Source organism: Macaca mulatta, chromosome 3, assembly GCF_049350105.2.
Source record: "Macaca mulatta isolate MMU2019108-1 chromosome 3, T2T-MMU8v2.0, whole genome shotgun sequence".
NCBI lineage: Eukaryota > Metazoa > Chordata > Mammalia > Primates > Cercopithecidae > Macaca > Macaca mulatta.
Genome location: NC_133408.1, coordinates 2,027,938 through 2,041,823, shown reverse-complemented (window position 1 = coordinate 2,041,823; position 13,886 = coordinate 2,027,938). Strand labels below are relative to the sequence as shown.

The 13,886-nt window shown below is 52.1% G+C and overlaps 2 protein-coding genes across 53 annotated transcripts in view; one reads left to right on the top strand and one right to left on the bottom strand.

Annotated features, from left to right (window-relative positions):
- COL18A1 (collagen type XVIII alpha 1 chain) overlaps positions 1-1,898 on the top strand; it is a 104,640-nt gene extending 102,742 nt beyond the window's left edge. For all 50 annotated transcript variants that reach the window (XR_013414762.1, XM_077995428.1, XM_077995406.1 and 47 more), the window contains one exon: positions 356-1,898. Coding sequence is in view for 49 of the 50 variants with exons in the window: in XM_077995428.1 (XP_077851554.1) it covers positions 356-566 (211 nt within the window). In the remaining variant the exon portion in view is untranslated. The remainder of the gene's footprint in view (positions 1-355) is intronic.
- A 57-nt stretch (positions 1,899-1,955) lies between these two features.
- Positions 1,956-13,886, bottom strand: part of SLC19A1 (solute carrier family 19 member 1) — a 34,291-nt gene continuing 22,360 nt past the window's right edge. The window contains exons 6-7 of one of the 3 annotated variants that reach the window (XM_077995432.1): positions 4,941-5,115; positions 1,956-4,556 (exon numbers count right to left, since the gene is read on the bottom strand). In XM_077995432.1, the coding sequence (XP_077851558.1) occupies positions 4,342-4,556; positions 4,941-5,115 (390 nt within the window). In that variant the 3' untranslated portion in view covers positions 1,956-4,341. Of the gene's footprint in view, positions 5,116-13,886 lie in introns of all 3 variants that reach the window. The other 2 variants (XM_077995430.1, XM_015132711.3) reach the window with 2 other exon arrangements.

Below are 13,886 nucleotides of genomic sequence, written 5' to 3'. Positions count from 1 at the left end.
GGCAGGCCAGAAGCCAGGAGCCCAGGAGGTGGAGCTGCTTCCTAGGGAGGCAGCCACAGGAAGCCTTTGCTTAGCAGGCATGAGGGCCGGGTCCACCCAGCCAGGCCACGCCCTGGGCCCTCTCCCCTCTGCTGTGGGTGTCTGGCAGAAGCAGCATGGGGTGCAGTCTGGGAGATGCAGCTCCCTCCACAGGCAGCCAGCAGGGAGGCCACGTGGCCCTCCAGGTTGTGGGAGCCTCTGCAGCCCCGTTACCCCTAGGGCCAGCCTCCTGCCTCCACCTTTCCTGCCTGGGGGGTGGCCTCTGCCCTAAGCGGAGCAGGTCTGGGTGTGACTGACGGCCCGGCGCGTCCTACAGGCCCCAGAAGAGCGTGTGGCATGGCTCGGACCCCAGCGGGCGCAGGCTGACTGAGAGCTACTGCGAGACGTGGAGGACAGAGTCTCCCTCGGTCACAGGTCAGGCCTCCTCCCTGCTGGGGGGCAGGCTCCTAGGGCAGAATGCCGCAAGCTGCCACCACGCCTATATCGTCCTCTGCATCGAGAACAGCTTCATGACTGCCTCCAAGTAGCCGCCACCTGGATGCAGATGGCCGGAGAGGACGGGCGGCTCGGAGGAAGCACCCACTGTGGGCAGGGAGCGGCCGGCCAGCCCCCGGCCCCAGGACCTGGCGGCCATACTTTCCTGTATAGTTTACGTGTCATGTAATCCTCAAGAAATAAAAGGAAGCCAAAGAGTGTATTTTTTTAAAAGTTTAAAATGGAAGCCTGCTGCTGACGTTCATCTGCCCCAGCTCTCCCGAGCTGTGAGCCCAGCTGGCGCGGCCTGGGTCACACAGCCTGGGTCAGGCAGGCTGCAGTATCATGCCCTGTGCAGCCTCTTGGCCTGAATCAGACCACGGCTTGATTTCTCCAGGATTTCCTCCTCTGGGAAGCTGTGCTCACCCCGGCAGGCGCCGACTTCATCTCCCACCTCGCACCTCCGTTCTGTGCCCAAAACCCAGACCTGGTAGCAGACGGGCCCCGTGAGGCAATGGGAGCTGAGGCCACACTCAGCACAGGGCCACCTGGGCTCTCCTCCGGGGTGTGCTTGCCCTGCGGTTGATGGGAGGGAGGCTCAGGTCCCTGGGGCTGGGGCAGCCCCTTCTGCTCAGCTCTGGGCTGTTCACAGCAACCCCAGGCGGGAGCAGGTTTCCAAGCTCAGAGGCCCACTGTGAACCCCGGCTCTGGCCTGTCCTCCAACATCACGCACAGGAGCCTGGGGCTGGCCTCCCAAATGAGCCATGAGATAATCCAAAGCAGACAGCTCCACGCTGGCCAAGTCCAAGCTGGGAGATACGAGGGACATGTGAGTTGGGGTCTGGCAGCCTCCCATCCAGGGCCCCCATCTCATGCCCCCGGCTGGGACTTGGCTCAGCCAGCACTTGTCCAGCTGAGTGCCAGGATGGAACAAGGCCACGTCGAAGAGGCTGAGGCTGGCACAGGACATGCGGCAGCCAGCACACAGGGCAGTGGGGAAGGGCTGCCATCTGTGCACTGCCCATGGACAGGCTGGCTCCAGATGCAGGGCAGTCATCGGCTGTCTCCTAGGAAACCCACATCCTTGCCCTCCTTGGGACTGAAGGGGACACCCGGGGTGCACACAGGCTGCCCTGCAGGCGAACAAAGCAGCCACGAGGTGCGACGAGGTCCTCTGTCGCAGCCACCCCTGAGATCTGGCAGCATCGACACCAGTCATTCGTTGTGTGGAGGGACAAGTGGACTCAGGGCAGTGCCAGGCTGACCACAGCACGCCAGCACATACCTGCCTCGGGACTGTGACGAAACCGGTGGGGCTGGTTCTATAACTGTGTGTGATGTGAAGCCAATTCAGACAAGTAAATAAAAGTGACCTTTTACACTGACTCTTGGTTTGCAAGAGCCTTCACTGTCACAGGAAGGACACAATTCTCCAAAAGGAGTCCTCAGGAGTCTTTTATCCCTGGACTGCCCCACTGGCAGAACCCAAGTGTGCACATGGAGTTACATGGGGGTGTGCATGCATGGGCATACACAGGTGTGCCTGGGCATACACAGGTGTGCAGTCATACACAGGTGTGCCTGGGCATACACAGGTGTGCAGTCATACACAGGTGTGCATGGGCATACACAGGTGTGCAGTCATACACAGGTGTGCAGTCATACACAGGTGTGCAGTTATACACAGGTGTGCAGTCATACACAGGTGTGCAGTTATACACAGGTGTGCATGGGCATACACAGGTGTGCCTGGGCATACACAGGTGTGCAGTGATACACAGGTGTGCAGTCATACACAGGTGTGCATGGGCATACACAGGTGTGCAGTCATACACAGGTGTGCAGTCATACACAGGTGTGCCTGGGCATACACAGGTGTGCATGGGCATACACAGGTGTGCAGTCATACACAGGTGTGCAGTCATACACAGGTGTGCCTGGGCATACACAGGTGTGCCTGGGCATACACAGGTGTGCAGTCGTACACAGGTGTGCAGTCGTACACAGGTGTGCAGTCGTACACAGGTGTGCATACACAGGTGTGCATGGGCATCCATAGTGCACACAGGCACACAGGCGTGCACAGGTGTGTGGACACGCACCAACACTCTCAAGTCTCTGCTCACAGCAGCACCTGGCTTGCTCCCGGGAGCACTACATCCTGACAGCCATCCCTGTCCTGGTGGCCAGGTGAGTGCAGGACTCAGAGGCAGGTAGGCGGTGGGTGCAGTGAGCAGGATGCAGAGGGAGCAAGCCCTTGGGTGGGGGAGGCACTGGGGGGAGGGTTCTGATGACAGCGTGGGCCTCCCCAGTGACGCTCTGGCCCATGGCACAGGCCCAGCCCACCTCCACCCATCACATCCTGCTAGATCTACGAGCCCAGGAAATGGCTGGTGCAGACCCTTCCCAGCAGGGTCCCCAGGGTGGCCGTGACAGGGCCCCTGGATGCGCCCAGGACCATGGCCCTGACCAGCACCATCCGCTGACTCGGGCCATCTTCCACGTGCAGCCTCTGCTTCAACCCAGGGTACCCCAAGATGCCTGCTCCCCTGAGCCACCTCGGGAGACCCCAAGGTCCAGCAGCTCCAGCGGCCCCTCCCCAGCCAGAGATTCTGTCCCCAGCTCTCCGTGCGCAGCTGGTGAGCAGCCAGCCATTCACCCAGGGCCGCTGAGATGTGGCAGAGGCCCTGCAGGATATAGCCATTGACTAGGGTTGTAGGGGGGCTCAGCCCATGGGCAGCAAGGCCCTGAGTGGGCTGGTAGGGGGAGAAGGCTGGGATGCCTCTTCTGGCTTCCTCACTGACTGCCGACCCTCAACCCCCAGGCCAGGCCGGCCCAGAATCAGAAGCCCTGTGCACACTCACGTAACAAGTGTGTTTGATGTATGTGGGAAGAGCGTTCGCATCACATCAGATGGTCCGGCACCTGTGGGCAAGGCACTAGCGCTCCTTACACCCCGAGGCCGCTGGGACATACTTCCCCAGCACCCCCCATGAAGGCAGCTCCCCCACAGCTCCCCAGCCCAGGCAAGCCCCGCACACACCAAGGCCAGCACGTCTGCAGTGATCGGGACCAGTCCTCTCTGGGCTGGCATGAGCGTGGGAGCAGCTGAGAACCTGCAGGTCAGGATGGACACACTTCAGAGGGACAGACAGGACCATGGAGGGCTGCCCTTAGGGTGGGAGAGAGGAACCAGTTCCGAGGACCAGAGCCGCTGACCCCCTCTGATGAGGGTGCGTCTGCTGCCAACCTGAGATGGTTTTTCCACAGAGACAGAGAAGCCACGTGCAGTTCTTCGTTCTATGTCAGAAAAAAAAAAAAAAAAAAAAGGGCCAGGCACGGTGGCTCACACCTGTAATCCCAGCACTTTGGGAGGTCGAGGCGGGCGGATCACGAGGTCAGGAGATCGAGACCATCCTGGCTAACACAGTGAAACCCCGTCTCTACTAAAAATACAAAAAAAAATTAGCCAGGCATGGCAGTGGGCGCCTGTAGTCCCAGCTACACGGGAGGCTGAAGCCGGAGAATGGCGTGAACCCGGGAGGCGGAGCTTGCAGTGAGCCAAGATCGCGCCACTGTACTCCAGCCTGGGCAACAGAGCAAGACTCTGTCTCAAAAGAGAAAAAAAAAAAAAAAAAAAAAAAAAAGCAGAGCATCTTCCAAAACGCAAGAGCACCGAGGATGACCAGCAATGTCACAGCTCAGCTATGCCCAGGGGCCCAGGCTCCCACCCTGCCCTAGAGGGCTCAGAACTCCTGTGTGGCCAGTGTCCCCTGAGCTGGTATCTAAGTCCACTTCACCAGCCCAGAGGGGCACAGAGGATTTGTCTCAAGCCCCGCAAGGGGCATGAGCCAGTGAGGCCGGGTGGACACAGGAGCCCACCACCCACCTCTTCCAGCAACCAAAGCCCGCGGGGCACAGCGCAGGGACAGCATGGCCAGGCAGCTGCCCTGAGTGTCGCCAGCAGGCTGTGGCCACCGCTAGAGTGCAGCACAGGGTGGGGGGAATCCCAGGGGACCTGCCAGCAGGATAAGCAGAGGCCCCTGTGGCTAAGGCAAGTGACCTTCGAGGCAGGGGTCACAGGGACGTACCGAGGGTCACCTGCAAAGTTACCACAGGGGCCCCCAAGAGTCACTGGTTCACATTCTGAACACTGTCACTTGGATGACGCTGCAAACCCAGCCTGCTGACACCAGGATGGACAGCCGGCTGGGGACAGGTCTCATCTGCAGTGTCAGGGCCTGAGGCTTGGGCGGAGCACGGAGTGCAGGCAGAAGGGGCTGTCACTGGGCTCAGGAATCCAGCTGCCTGCAGGGCCGGGGCTGGGGCTGGGTCGCTCTGTCTCTGCTCCAGGGAGGCTGGCCCCAAAGTCCCCAGGCCATCTGGGGAGAGCGGCAGGCTCTGGGCTGGCTGCAGGCCTCCAAGGCCCTTGTCTTGCACACTCAGCACCTGTGCTGCCTTCTCCTCCACGGGACTCCTCAGGTCCTGGGCCGGGGGCAGTGGCCGGTGGTGGCCCCGCTGGCAGTGCCGCAGGCCATCCAGCATGGCCCCCAAGAAGTAGATGATGGACAGGATCAGGAAGTACACACAGTATAACTGGAACTGGAAAGAGAGGCAGGTGAGGCAGGTGAGGCAGGTGAGGCGGGTGGGGAGGGCCTGGCTGGGATGATGGCACCCTACACACCAATGCCTGCTCCCAGGCTCACCCTCCTCCAGCTCAGAGGCTGACCCTGAACATGGCACAGCAGCCAGAGGCCAGCCCCAGGAGCAGGTGCCACAGTGCTCACCACAGCCCCCCTTCCCGCCACGGCCTGGCACAGGCCTTAAGAGGGGCTTCCACCATTTCCCAAGAACCCCTCAGAACCTGGCAGGGGGCCTGGCTCTGCATGGCTTGCAGTGTCTGCTCCTGAGGCCCCTGCTTGGTGGTGCTTGCTGCCCATCCATGGTGCTGAGACAACAAGAGAACGCCCATGAGGGCCAGAATGTCCTGCCTGGCAGATCAGGGTGAGGACAGCCACAGCGGGTGACCGGGAGCTACTCCCCAGGGCTTCACGCCCAGAGCGACCCCTCAGCAGCCTGCACACGAAGCCCGTCTCCACCTCAGCAGTGGAAGCTGTGCTACGATGACCAGAAGGAGCGACACCAGCAGTGGCCACATCTCTCCTGATTCTCACAGCTGCCAGGGGCAGGAGGGACTGGAGATGTCCCTGGGACACCAGGGAGGGACCTGATCATTCCCGGAGGTGCAGAGGGTTCAGGAGGCTGCAGTGCTTTCAGGACATCTGTGGGCAGAGCCCAGTGAGTCCCGCCCAAGACCCCTGAGGCCCCCGCTCCACGCCCGCAGGCCAGAATCCCTGCAGCCCGTCGGCACCGGCACCCTTCCAGGAAAACTGTTTTTAAAGCAAACTCAGGAAGATGGGGCTGGCACACTTCTCCCTGTTCTTCTCCTACCCAAGACACTGAGATAAACACCTGGGAAGACTCTGAAAGCGGGAGTGAGGCGGGCAGACCGGCCGGGCCCGTGGGGTCTGGGGAGCCACGCAGAGCTCCCTGGGGCCTTTTCTTTTTTTTTTTTTTTTTTTTTGAGACGGAGTCTCGCTCTGTCGCCCAGGCTGGAGTGCAGTGGCAGGATCTCAGCTCACTGCAAGCTCCGGCTCCCGGGTTCACGCCGTTCTCCTGCCTCAGCCTCCCGAGTAGCTGAGACTACAGGCGCCCGCCACCTCGCCCAGCTAGCTTTTTGTATTTTTTAGTAGAGACGGGGTTTCACCGTGTTAGCCAGGATGGTGTCGATCTCCTAACCTTGTGACCCGCCCGTCTCGGCCTCCCAAAGTGCTGGGATTACAGGCTTGAGCCACCGCGCCCGGCCCCTGGGGCCTTTTCTTTTCGCCTCAGATATTTTGAAACTGAAGAAGGCAGCAGGCTGGAAATGCCAACAGATGCAGAAAAAAGAGCCCATGAAAGCAGCTCTATCTGGCCTAAGACCCAGGGAAGGGGCAGCCCAACATGAGGAAAGACCTTTTGACAGGAATCGCCCTGCTCCCCGCAGACACCAGACCTCGGCTCCACCCACCACGTCAGCAAGGACCCCTCACCCTCCCCAGCCTGTAACAAGGACCCCCAAGTCCCCTGCAGGGTAGTGTCAGACACCACCAGTGGGCACTACAGCTTTCACTCCCACTGGCTGGTAAAGACGCCCACCCTCACCCACATGAGTCAGTGGAGACCACAGGAAAGCCTAGACTGTCACCCTGAAGCCGCATGGGGTCAGCGAAGACCATGTGGGGAGCGTGGCCTCTTATCCTCGCCCAGTAGTAATGGGGTGCCCATCCCCCTCTCCATGCTGGGAGGTATCAGAGGGGGTCAAGCAGGGAGTCCAGACTTTCACCCAACCCGGGAATAATGAGAATGTCCCAACCCTAGGGGCATCAAGGGGACCACAAGGGGAGCTGGATTCCCATCCTTGCCTGGCAACAAGAAGGAGCCCCCACCCAGCCACCCACCCTCACTCAGGTGTCACGAAGGCTGAGTGGGAGCCTGGACTTCCACCCCTCCTCCCTGTAGCGAGGTGCGCACCCCACTCGACCTGCTGGAGCTGCGTCAGCCACGACAGGATGCTGAAATTACATCATACCCAAAATGCTTGCATCTCACTAAAAAGTCCCTTGGCACACTAAGCCACAGAGATCTCAACCTGAAAAACAATTAATAGACACCAACACTAAGACAACAGGAATGGTAGAATTCGCTGAGAAAGATCTTAAAGCAGCCACCATAAAAATGCTTCAGTGAACAATAAGAAACATGCTGGAAACAAATGAAAAAACACAGTCTCAGCAAAGAAATGGGAGAAATAAAAAAAAATTAGAACTGAAAAGTACAATAACCAAAATTTTAAAACTTAATGAATCATCTCAACAAAATAGAAGAGGCAGAGAAATGATCAATGAACTGGAGGTAGAACAATATAAATTATCCAACCTGAACAAAAGAAAAAATGGACTGAAAAAAAAATGAAGTCTCATTCCTTGTGGGGTTTCATAACATGAACCTAACATTTGTAACATGGGGGTTCTAGAAAAAGAGGAGAAAAGGAGTGGGGTTCAAAGAGCACTTTAGGAAATAATGGCTGAAAACTTCCCAAATTTGGTGAGACGTACACTGCAGATTCATGAAGCTGAGCAAACCCCAAACAGAAAACCCAAACAAAATCACACCAACACATACCATATTCAAACTTCTATAAGCTAACGATAAAAATAAATAAAAAAATCTTGGTAGTGGCCAGAGAAAAATGACCCTTCATGGACAAGCAATTTGAATAACACTAATTTCTCATCAAAAATCCTGAAAGCTATGAGGAAGGGGCACCACATTTCTCACAGGCTAAAAAAAAGAACAGTCTACCCAACATCCTATATCCAGTGAAAACATCCTTCAAGAATAAAAGAGCAATCAAGACACTGTCAGATGAAGAAAAACTAAGAGAAGAAATTCATAACCAGCAGATCTATCTAAAATAATGGCCAAAAAAAAACCCACAAAAAACAAGTTCTCTAAACAGAAAGGAAATTACTAAAGAAGGAAAGAATCTTGAAATAACAGGAAAGAGGAAATACCATAGTAGGCAACATTATGGGTAAATAAAACAGACTTTCCTTCTTGAGTTTTCTAAAATATGTTTGATGATTAATGCAAAAATTACAATATTTTCTTATGTAGCACTAAAGGTATGTAGAGAAAATATTTAAGATAATTGTACTGTAAGCGGGAGATGATAAAGTGACATAAAGGCAGGCAAAGTTTCTATACTTCACTCAAACTAGTAATGTAATACATAAAGCAACCAAAAAAGCTATACTAAGTACATTCAAAAACACAATAGATAAACCAAACAAAATTCGAAAGGATGTACAAGTAACCCACTGGAAGCTGAAAAAATGTAAACAGAAACTAAAAACAGAGAATAAATAAAAAATTAAAAACGAAATGGCAGACTTAAGCCCTAATATACAAATTATCACATTAAATATAAATGGTCTAAATACACCAACTGTAAGACAGAGATTAGCAAAGTAGATTTTAAAACATGACTCAACCACGTGCTGTCTATAAGAAGCTCACTTCAAATATACCAAGATAGGAAGGCTGAAAGTAAAACGATGGAAAAATATGTATCATGCAAACATTAACCAAAGGAAAGCAGGGGTGGCTATATTAATGTCAGGTAAAGTAAACTTCCGAGCAAAAAAAAAAAAGACCAGAGACAGAGAAGGACATAATATAATCCACTATTACACAATTGACAAGAAGGTCAGTCCACTAAGACAAATTTCAATCCCAAACGCGTATGCAACAAACAAAAGAGATACCAATATGTGAAGCAAAAACATGACAGAACTGAAAGGAGAAATAGATCCACAATTATACTTAGGAGACTTCAATACCCCCTCTCAATAATAATAAAACTAGACAGAAAATCCACAAGAACTGAGAGGAAATCAATACCATCAGCCAACAGGATCCGATCAGCATTTACAGAACACTCCACCCGAAAGCAGAATATACATTCTTTCCAAGTGTCCACAGTATATCAAAACGGATAATATTCTGGGTCATAAGACAAATCTTAACAAATTTATAAGGACTGAAATAATTATAGAATGTGTTTTCTGATCACAATATAATCAAAAAAGAAATTAATAACATAACAGGAAAATCTCAAAACACTTGGAAATTAAACAACAAAAGTTGAGATAATGATGCATCAAAAACACACTGAACTGAATGAAAATGAAAACATAGCCTATTAAGATTTGTGGGATGCAACTAAAGCAGTACTGAGTGGGGAAATTTATAGCATTAGATGCATAAATTAGAAAAGAGGAAAGTCTCAAATCAATAGCTCACCTCCAGAACCTACGAAAAGAACAGCAAAATAAATCTAAAGTAAGCAGAAATAAGGAATTAATAAAGTTGCAGCCAGTGCACTAAAAAAAAGAAATAAAAGATATACAGATCAGAAAGGAAGAAATTTTTGCAGATGACATAATTATCTATATAGAAAATCTCAAGGAATTTAAAAAACAAAGACCAAAAAACAGAAAAGCCTCCTAGAACTAATAAGTAAGCTCAGCAAAATTGCAGTATACAAGATAAACACACAAATATCAACTATATTTCTATACACTAGCAATGAACACGTATACACTATTGGGTTCACTATTGGGTTCACTATTGTGAACCCATCCCCCAATTCATATGTTGAAGTCCTAACCCGCAATGTCACTGCATTTGAAGATAGGGCCTTTCAAAAGGTAATTACAGTTAAATGAGGTCATAAGGATGGCGTCTTACTCCAACCTGACTGGGTGTCCTTATAAGAAGACAGACACCAGCCAGGCACGGTGGCTCACGCCTGTAATCCCAGCACTTTGGGAGGCCGAGGCGGGCAGATCACATGAGATCTGGAGTGTGAGACCAGCCTGGCCAACATGGAGAAACCCCAGTCTCCACTAAAAACACAAAGTTAGCCAGGCATGGTGGCACATGCCTGTAATCCCAGCTACTCGGGAGGCTGAGGAAGAATTGCTTGAACCCAGGAGGAGGAGGCTACGATCAGCCAAGATCACACCATTGCACCCTAGCCTGGGCAACAAGAGGGAAACTCCATCTCAAAAAAAAAAAAAACAAAAACAATAAAAAACAAAAAACAAACAAACAAAAAAAAACCCAGATACCAAGGAGGACCACACACATTAAAAAAGACCATATGAAGACAAAGGGAGAAAATGCCATCTGGAAGCCAAGAAGAGAGGCATCAGGAGAAACCAACCTGCCAACACCTTAATCTCAGACTTCCGGCCTCCAGAGCTGTGAGAGAACACATTTCTGCTGTTTGTCGGCCAGTTTGTGATATTTGGCTATGGCAGCCCAAACAGACTAATGCAGATAACAAATTTCAAGATACGGTTTGATTTACTTTAAAAAAAGCATAAACTAAAACATGCACAGTACTCATATGCTGAAAACTACAAAATGCTGAAAGAAATCAAAGATCTAAATAATTGGAAAGATATGCCATGTTCATGGATTGGAAAACAACACAATCAACATGTCAGTTCTCCCAAAATTGATATACTGGCTTAATTGCAATTCCTAACAAAATTTGAGCAAGAATTTTTGTAGATATAGATAAGATTACTCTAAAATGTATATGGAAAGGCAAAGAAACTATAATAGTCAAAACAATTTTGAATAAAAAGAAGTTGGAGGAATCAGTCCATCCAATTTCAAAACTTGCTAGAAAGCTTCATAACCAAGATGGTGAGATATTGGTACAACGGGAAACACATAGTTCAATGGAACAGGATAAAGAGCCCAGAAGCAGGCTCACATAAATAGGCCCAACTTTTGACAAAGGTACAAAAGTAATTCAATGGGGAGAGCTAAGTCTTTTCAACAAATGATGCTGGAATAAAAGGATACCCAGGCCAAAAAAAGTGACCTCAACCTAAACTTCACATCTTATACAAAAATTAACTCAAAGCTGATCAGAGACTTAAATGTAAAAACACAAAACTTTAAAAAAGAAATTTAAGGAAAATCTTCTGAATTTAGGGCTAGGCAAAGAGTTTCCATAAAAGGAAAAACTGTTAAATCAGACCTCATGGGAGTTAAAAAATACTTGTTCTGTAAAAGACCATGTTAAGTAGATGAAACAACAAGCTACAGAGTTGAAAAAAACTGCAAACTGTATATATCCAACAAAGGACTAAAATCTGGAGTACACAAACAATGCTTAAAACTCAAGAGTATAAAAATGAACAATCCAATGAGAAAATGGGCAGAAGATGTGAAGATTTTGCAAATGGAAAATAAGGACATAAAAAGATGTTCAACATCATTATCCACCAGGGAAATGCAAATTAAAACCACAATCAAATATCACTACACCTATCACAATGGCCAAAATAAAAACAGGTAGCAACACGACATACTGAAGACACTGTGACTGATCTCTCAAAGTCTGGTGGTGATACAAAAAGGTACAATTGCTATGGAAAGTGGGTTGCTTCTTCATAAACAGGCAACTACCTGGTGACCCACCATTTGCACTTCTGGGCGTGTGTCCCAGGGAAAGGAAAACCTATATTCACACAAAAACCTGTAAAAGAATGTCTATAGCAGCTTTATTTGTAATACCCCACACTGGAAACACGTCTTTCATAGTGAATAGTTAAATAAAGTGTGCTGTATCCACACCCTGAACACCACTCAGCAGCAAGAAGGAATCAGCTAGAGCCACAATAACAACCTGGATGAATGTTCAGAGAACAATGTTGAGTGAACAGCGCCAATCCCTAAACGATACCCAATGCATAACTGTGTTTATATAACACTCCTGAAATGACAAACTTATACAAGTGGAGAAGAGGGTAGTGGTTGCCAGGGGTTAAAGAGAAGGTGAGGCTTGGGAGTAGGGTGGGCCGTGACTGTAAAGAGCGGCGTGAGGGATCCCTGTGGGGACAGAATGTTCTGGATCCCGACTGTCACCATGCTGGTTGTGATGTGCTGCAGAACTGTAAGATGTGACCACTGTGAAAACTGGGTATGGGGTACATGGATCTCCCTGTATTATTTATTAAACAGCATGTGAATATAAGATTACCCAAATATAAAGCTTAATTTAAAAAGCAGGCAAACCCAGGCAAGCTCCAGGCCTGTCTGCCCCCCCGTGCTCCAACACGGCTCCCACCCGTCTCCAGACTCTACTCGCAACCCCAAGCCTGAACTCCTCCAGCTGTTCTCCCCATGCTGGAGGAGAGAGAGTGGACACTCGGCACCCAGTAACAGGCAGGGGGGCAAGAGGAGCCGGCACCACCTCCTCTAGACTCAACAGGATGTCTAGCCATGAGCAAAATGCCCCACTAGTTACTTTTTAACCTGGAAATCAAACCAGCCCGAGAAAAGTCCGTGTGCTTTTTCTCCATGTGACAAGAGGCAGCCACAGGCCGGAACCTGCCTCCACCTCCCCGTAGCCATCTCCCCACGGCCTCCACGGCCACACCAGGACAAGGACCAGCTGAGGAAGGGAAAGGGCTTCCTCGTGAGCAGCCCTCTCGGGAAGAACTGCACCACCCCCTGCACCAAGCCCCCATGGGCCCTTAGAAGTCCACTGTGAGGGGTCCCCTCCACAGGGCAGCTGCAGGGGAGCACATGCACAGGGTCCCTAAAGGGCCCTCAGGCATCTGCCCCTCCAGCTGCCAGGGGCTGAACAAGAGGCGGTCACAGAGGGATGTAGGTGGGGGGGGGCACAGTAGTCAGGGGCAGTCAGCACCCAGAGGCAGGTCAAAAGCCAGGCCCAGCCTGGCGGGGGCCACGCAGGACCCTTGGAGTCTCCCTGGGACAGGCCCTCCCTGCCCATACACGCTGGCAGCCACCGCTGTCTGGGGACAGAGGTAACTAGGGGCTCCAAGAATGGGGAGGACTTCCTACGGGGTGCTGGAGCCCCTCCAAGGCCAGCTGGACTACTGCCAGCACCCCCCCCCGGGGCCATGCATTCAACAGAAGCCTTCTGGGCCCCCTTTCTGCAGACCTGAGACCAGCCCGGCCACCAGGAGGCTGTGTCCACTCAGGCCAGGCCTGGACGCATTCACCCCCAAGTCTCAGAGGGTCACCGCCCTGAACATTCACCCCCGGGCCTCAGAGGGTCACCACCCCGAGTGTTCACCCCCACCCATCGGAGGGTCACCGCCCTGAGCGTTCACCCCCGGGCCTCAGAGGGTCACCCACCCTGAGTGTTCACCCCCACCCATCGGAGGGTCACCGCCCTGAGTGTTCACACCTGGGTCAGAGGCGTTGCACCGGGAGGGCTCTGTGGAACGGGGCCACGTGGCCTGCCATTGTGGACAGGCCCTAATGACACTCTTGGGCTGAAGGATGCATTTCGATGAGTGAGCAAAAGCCACCCTCACCTAACAGGCATTCGCAAGCCGAAGGGGATGCCTGCTGTTGCCCAGGCCTCACCCTGAGCTCCAGAGTCACCGAGGCTGAACAGACGCGGCACCCTCAGAGGATCAGGGCCAGCCCTGACAGCCCTCCTGCCCAGTGAGACCTGGGCCGCAGGTGGACAAAGCCCTTGTCCCACCCGCCAAGCGCATCTGTCTAGCTGCAGGCTGGGGCGGGGCAGTCCTGAGGAGCCCGGGAGGACCTCTCACACCACGCCCACCATGGTTGTATCCAGCTCACTTGGAGACCCGGCCTTGGCTGGGACCTTCAGGAGTTAAATGTGTGTTTTCCAGCTCCTCTTAGAAGCAGCAAAGGCCCGCCAGAGGTGGGGAAGGGGAGGGCACCCACAGAAGCCTGCATGCCAA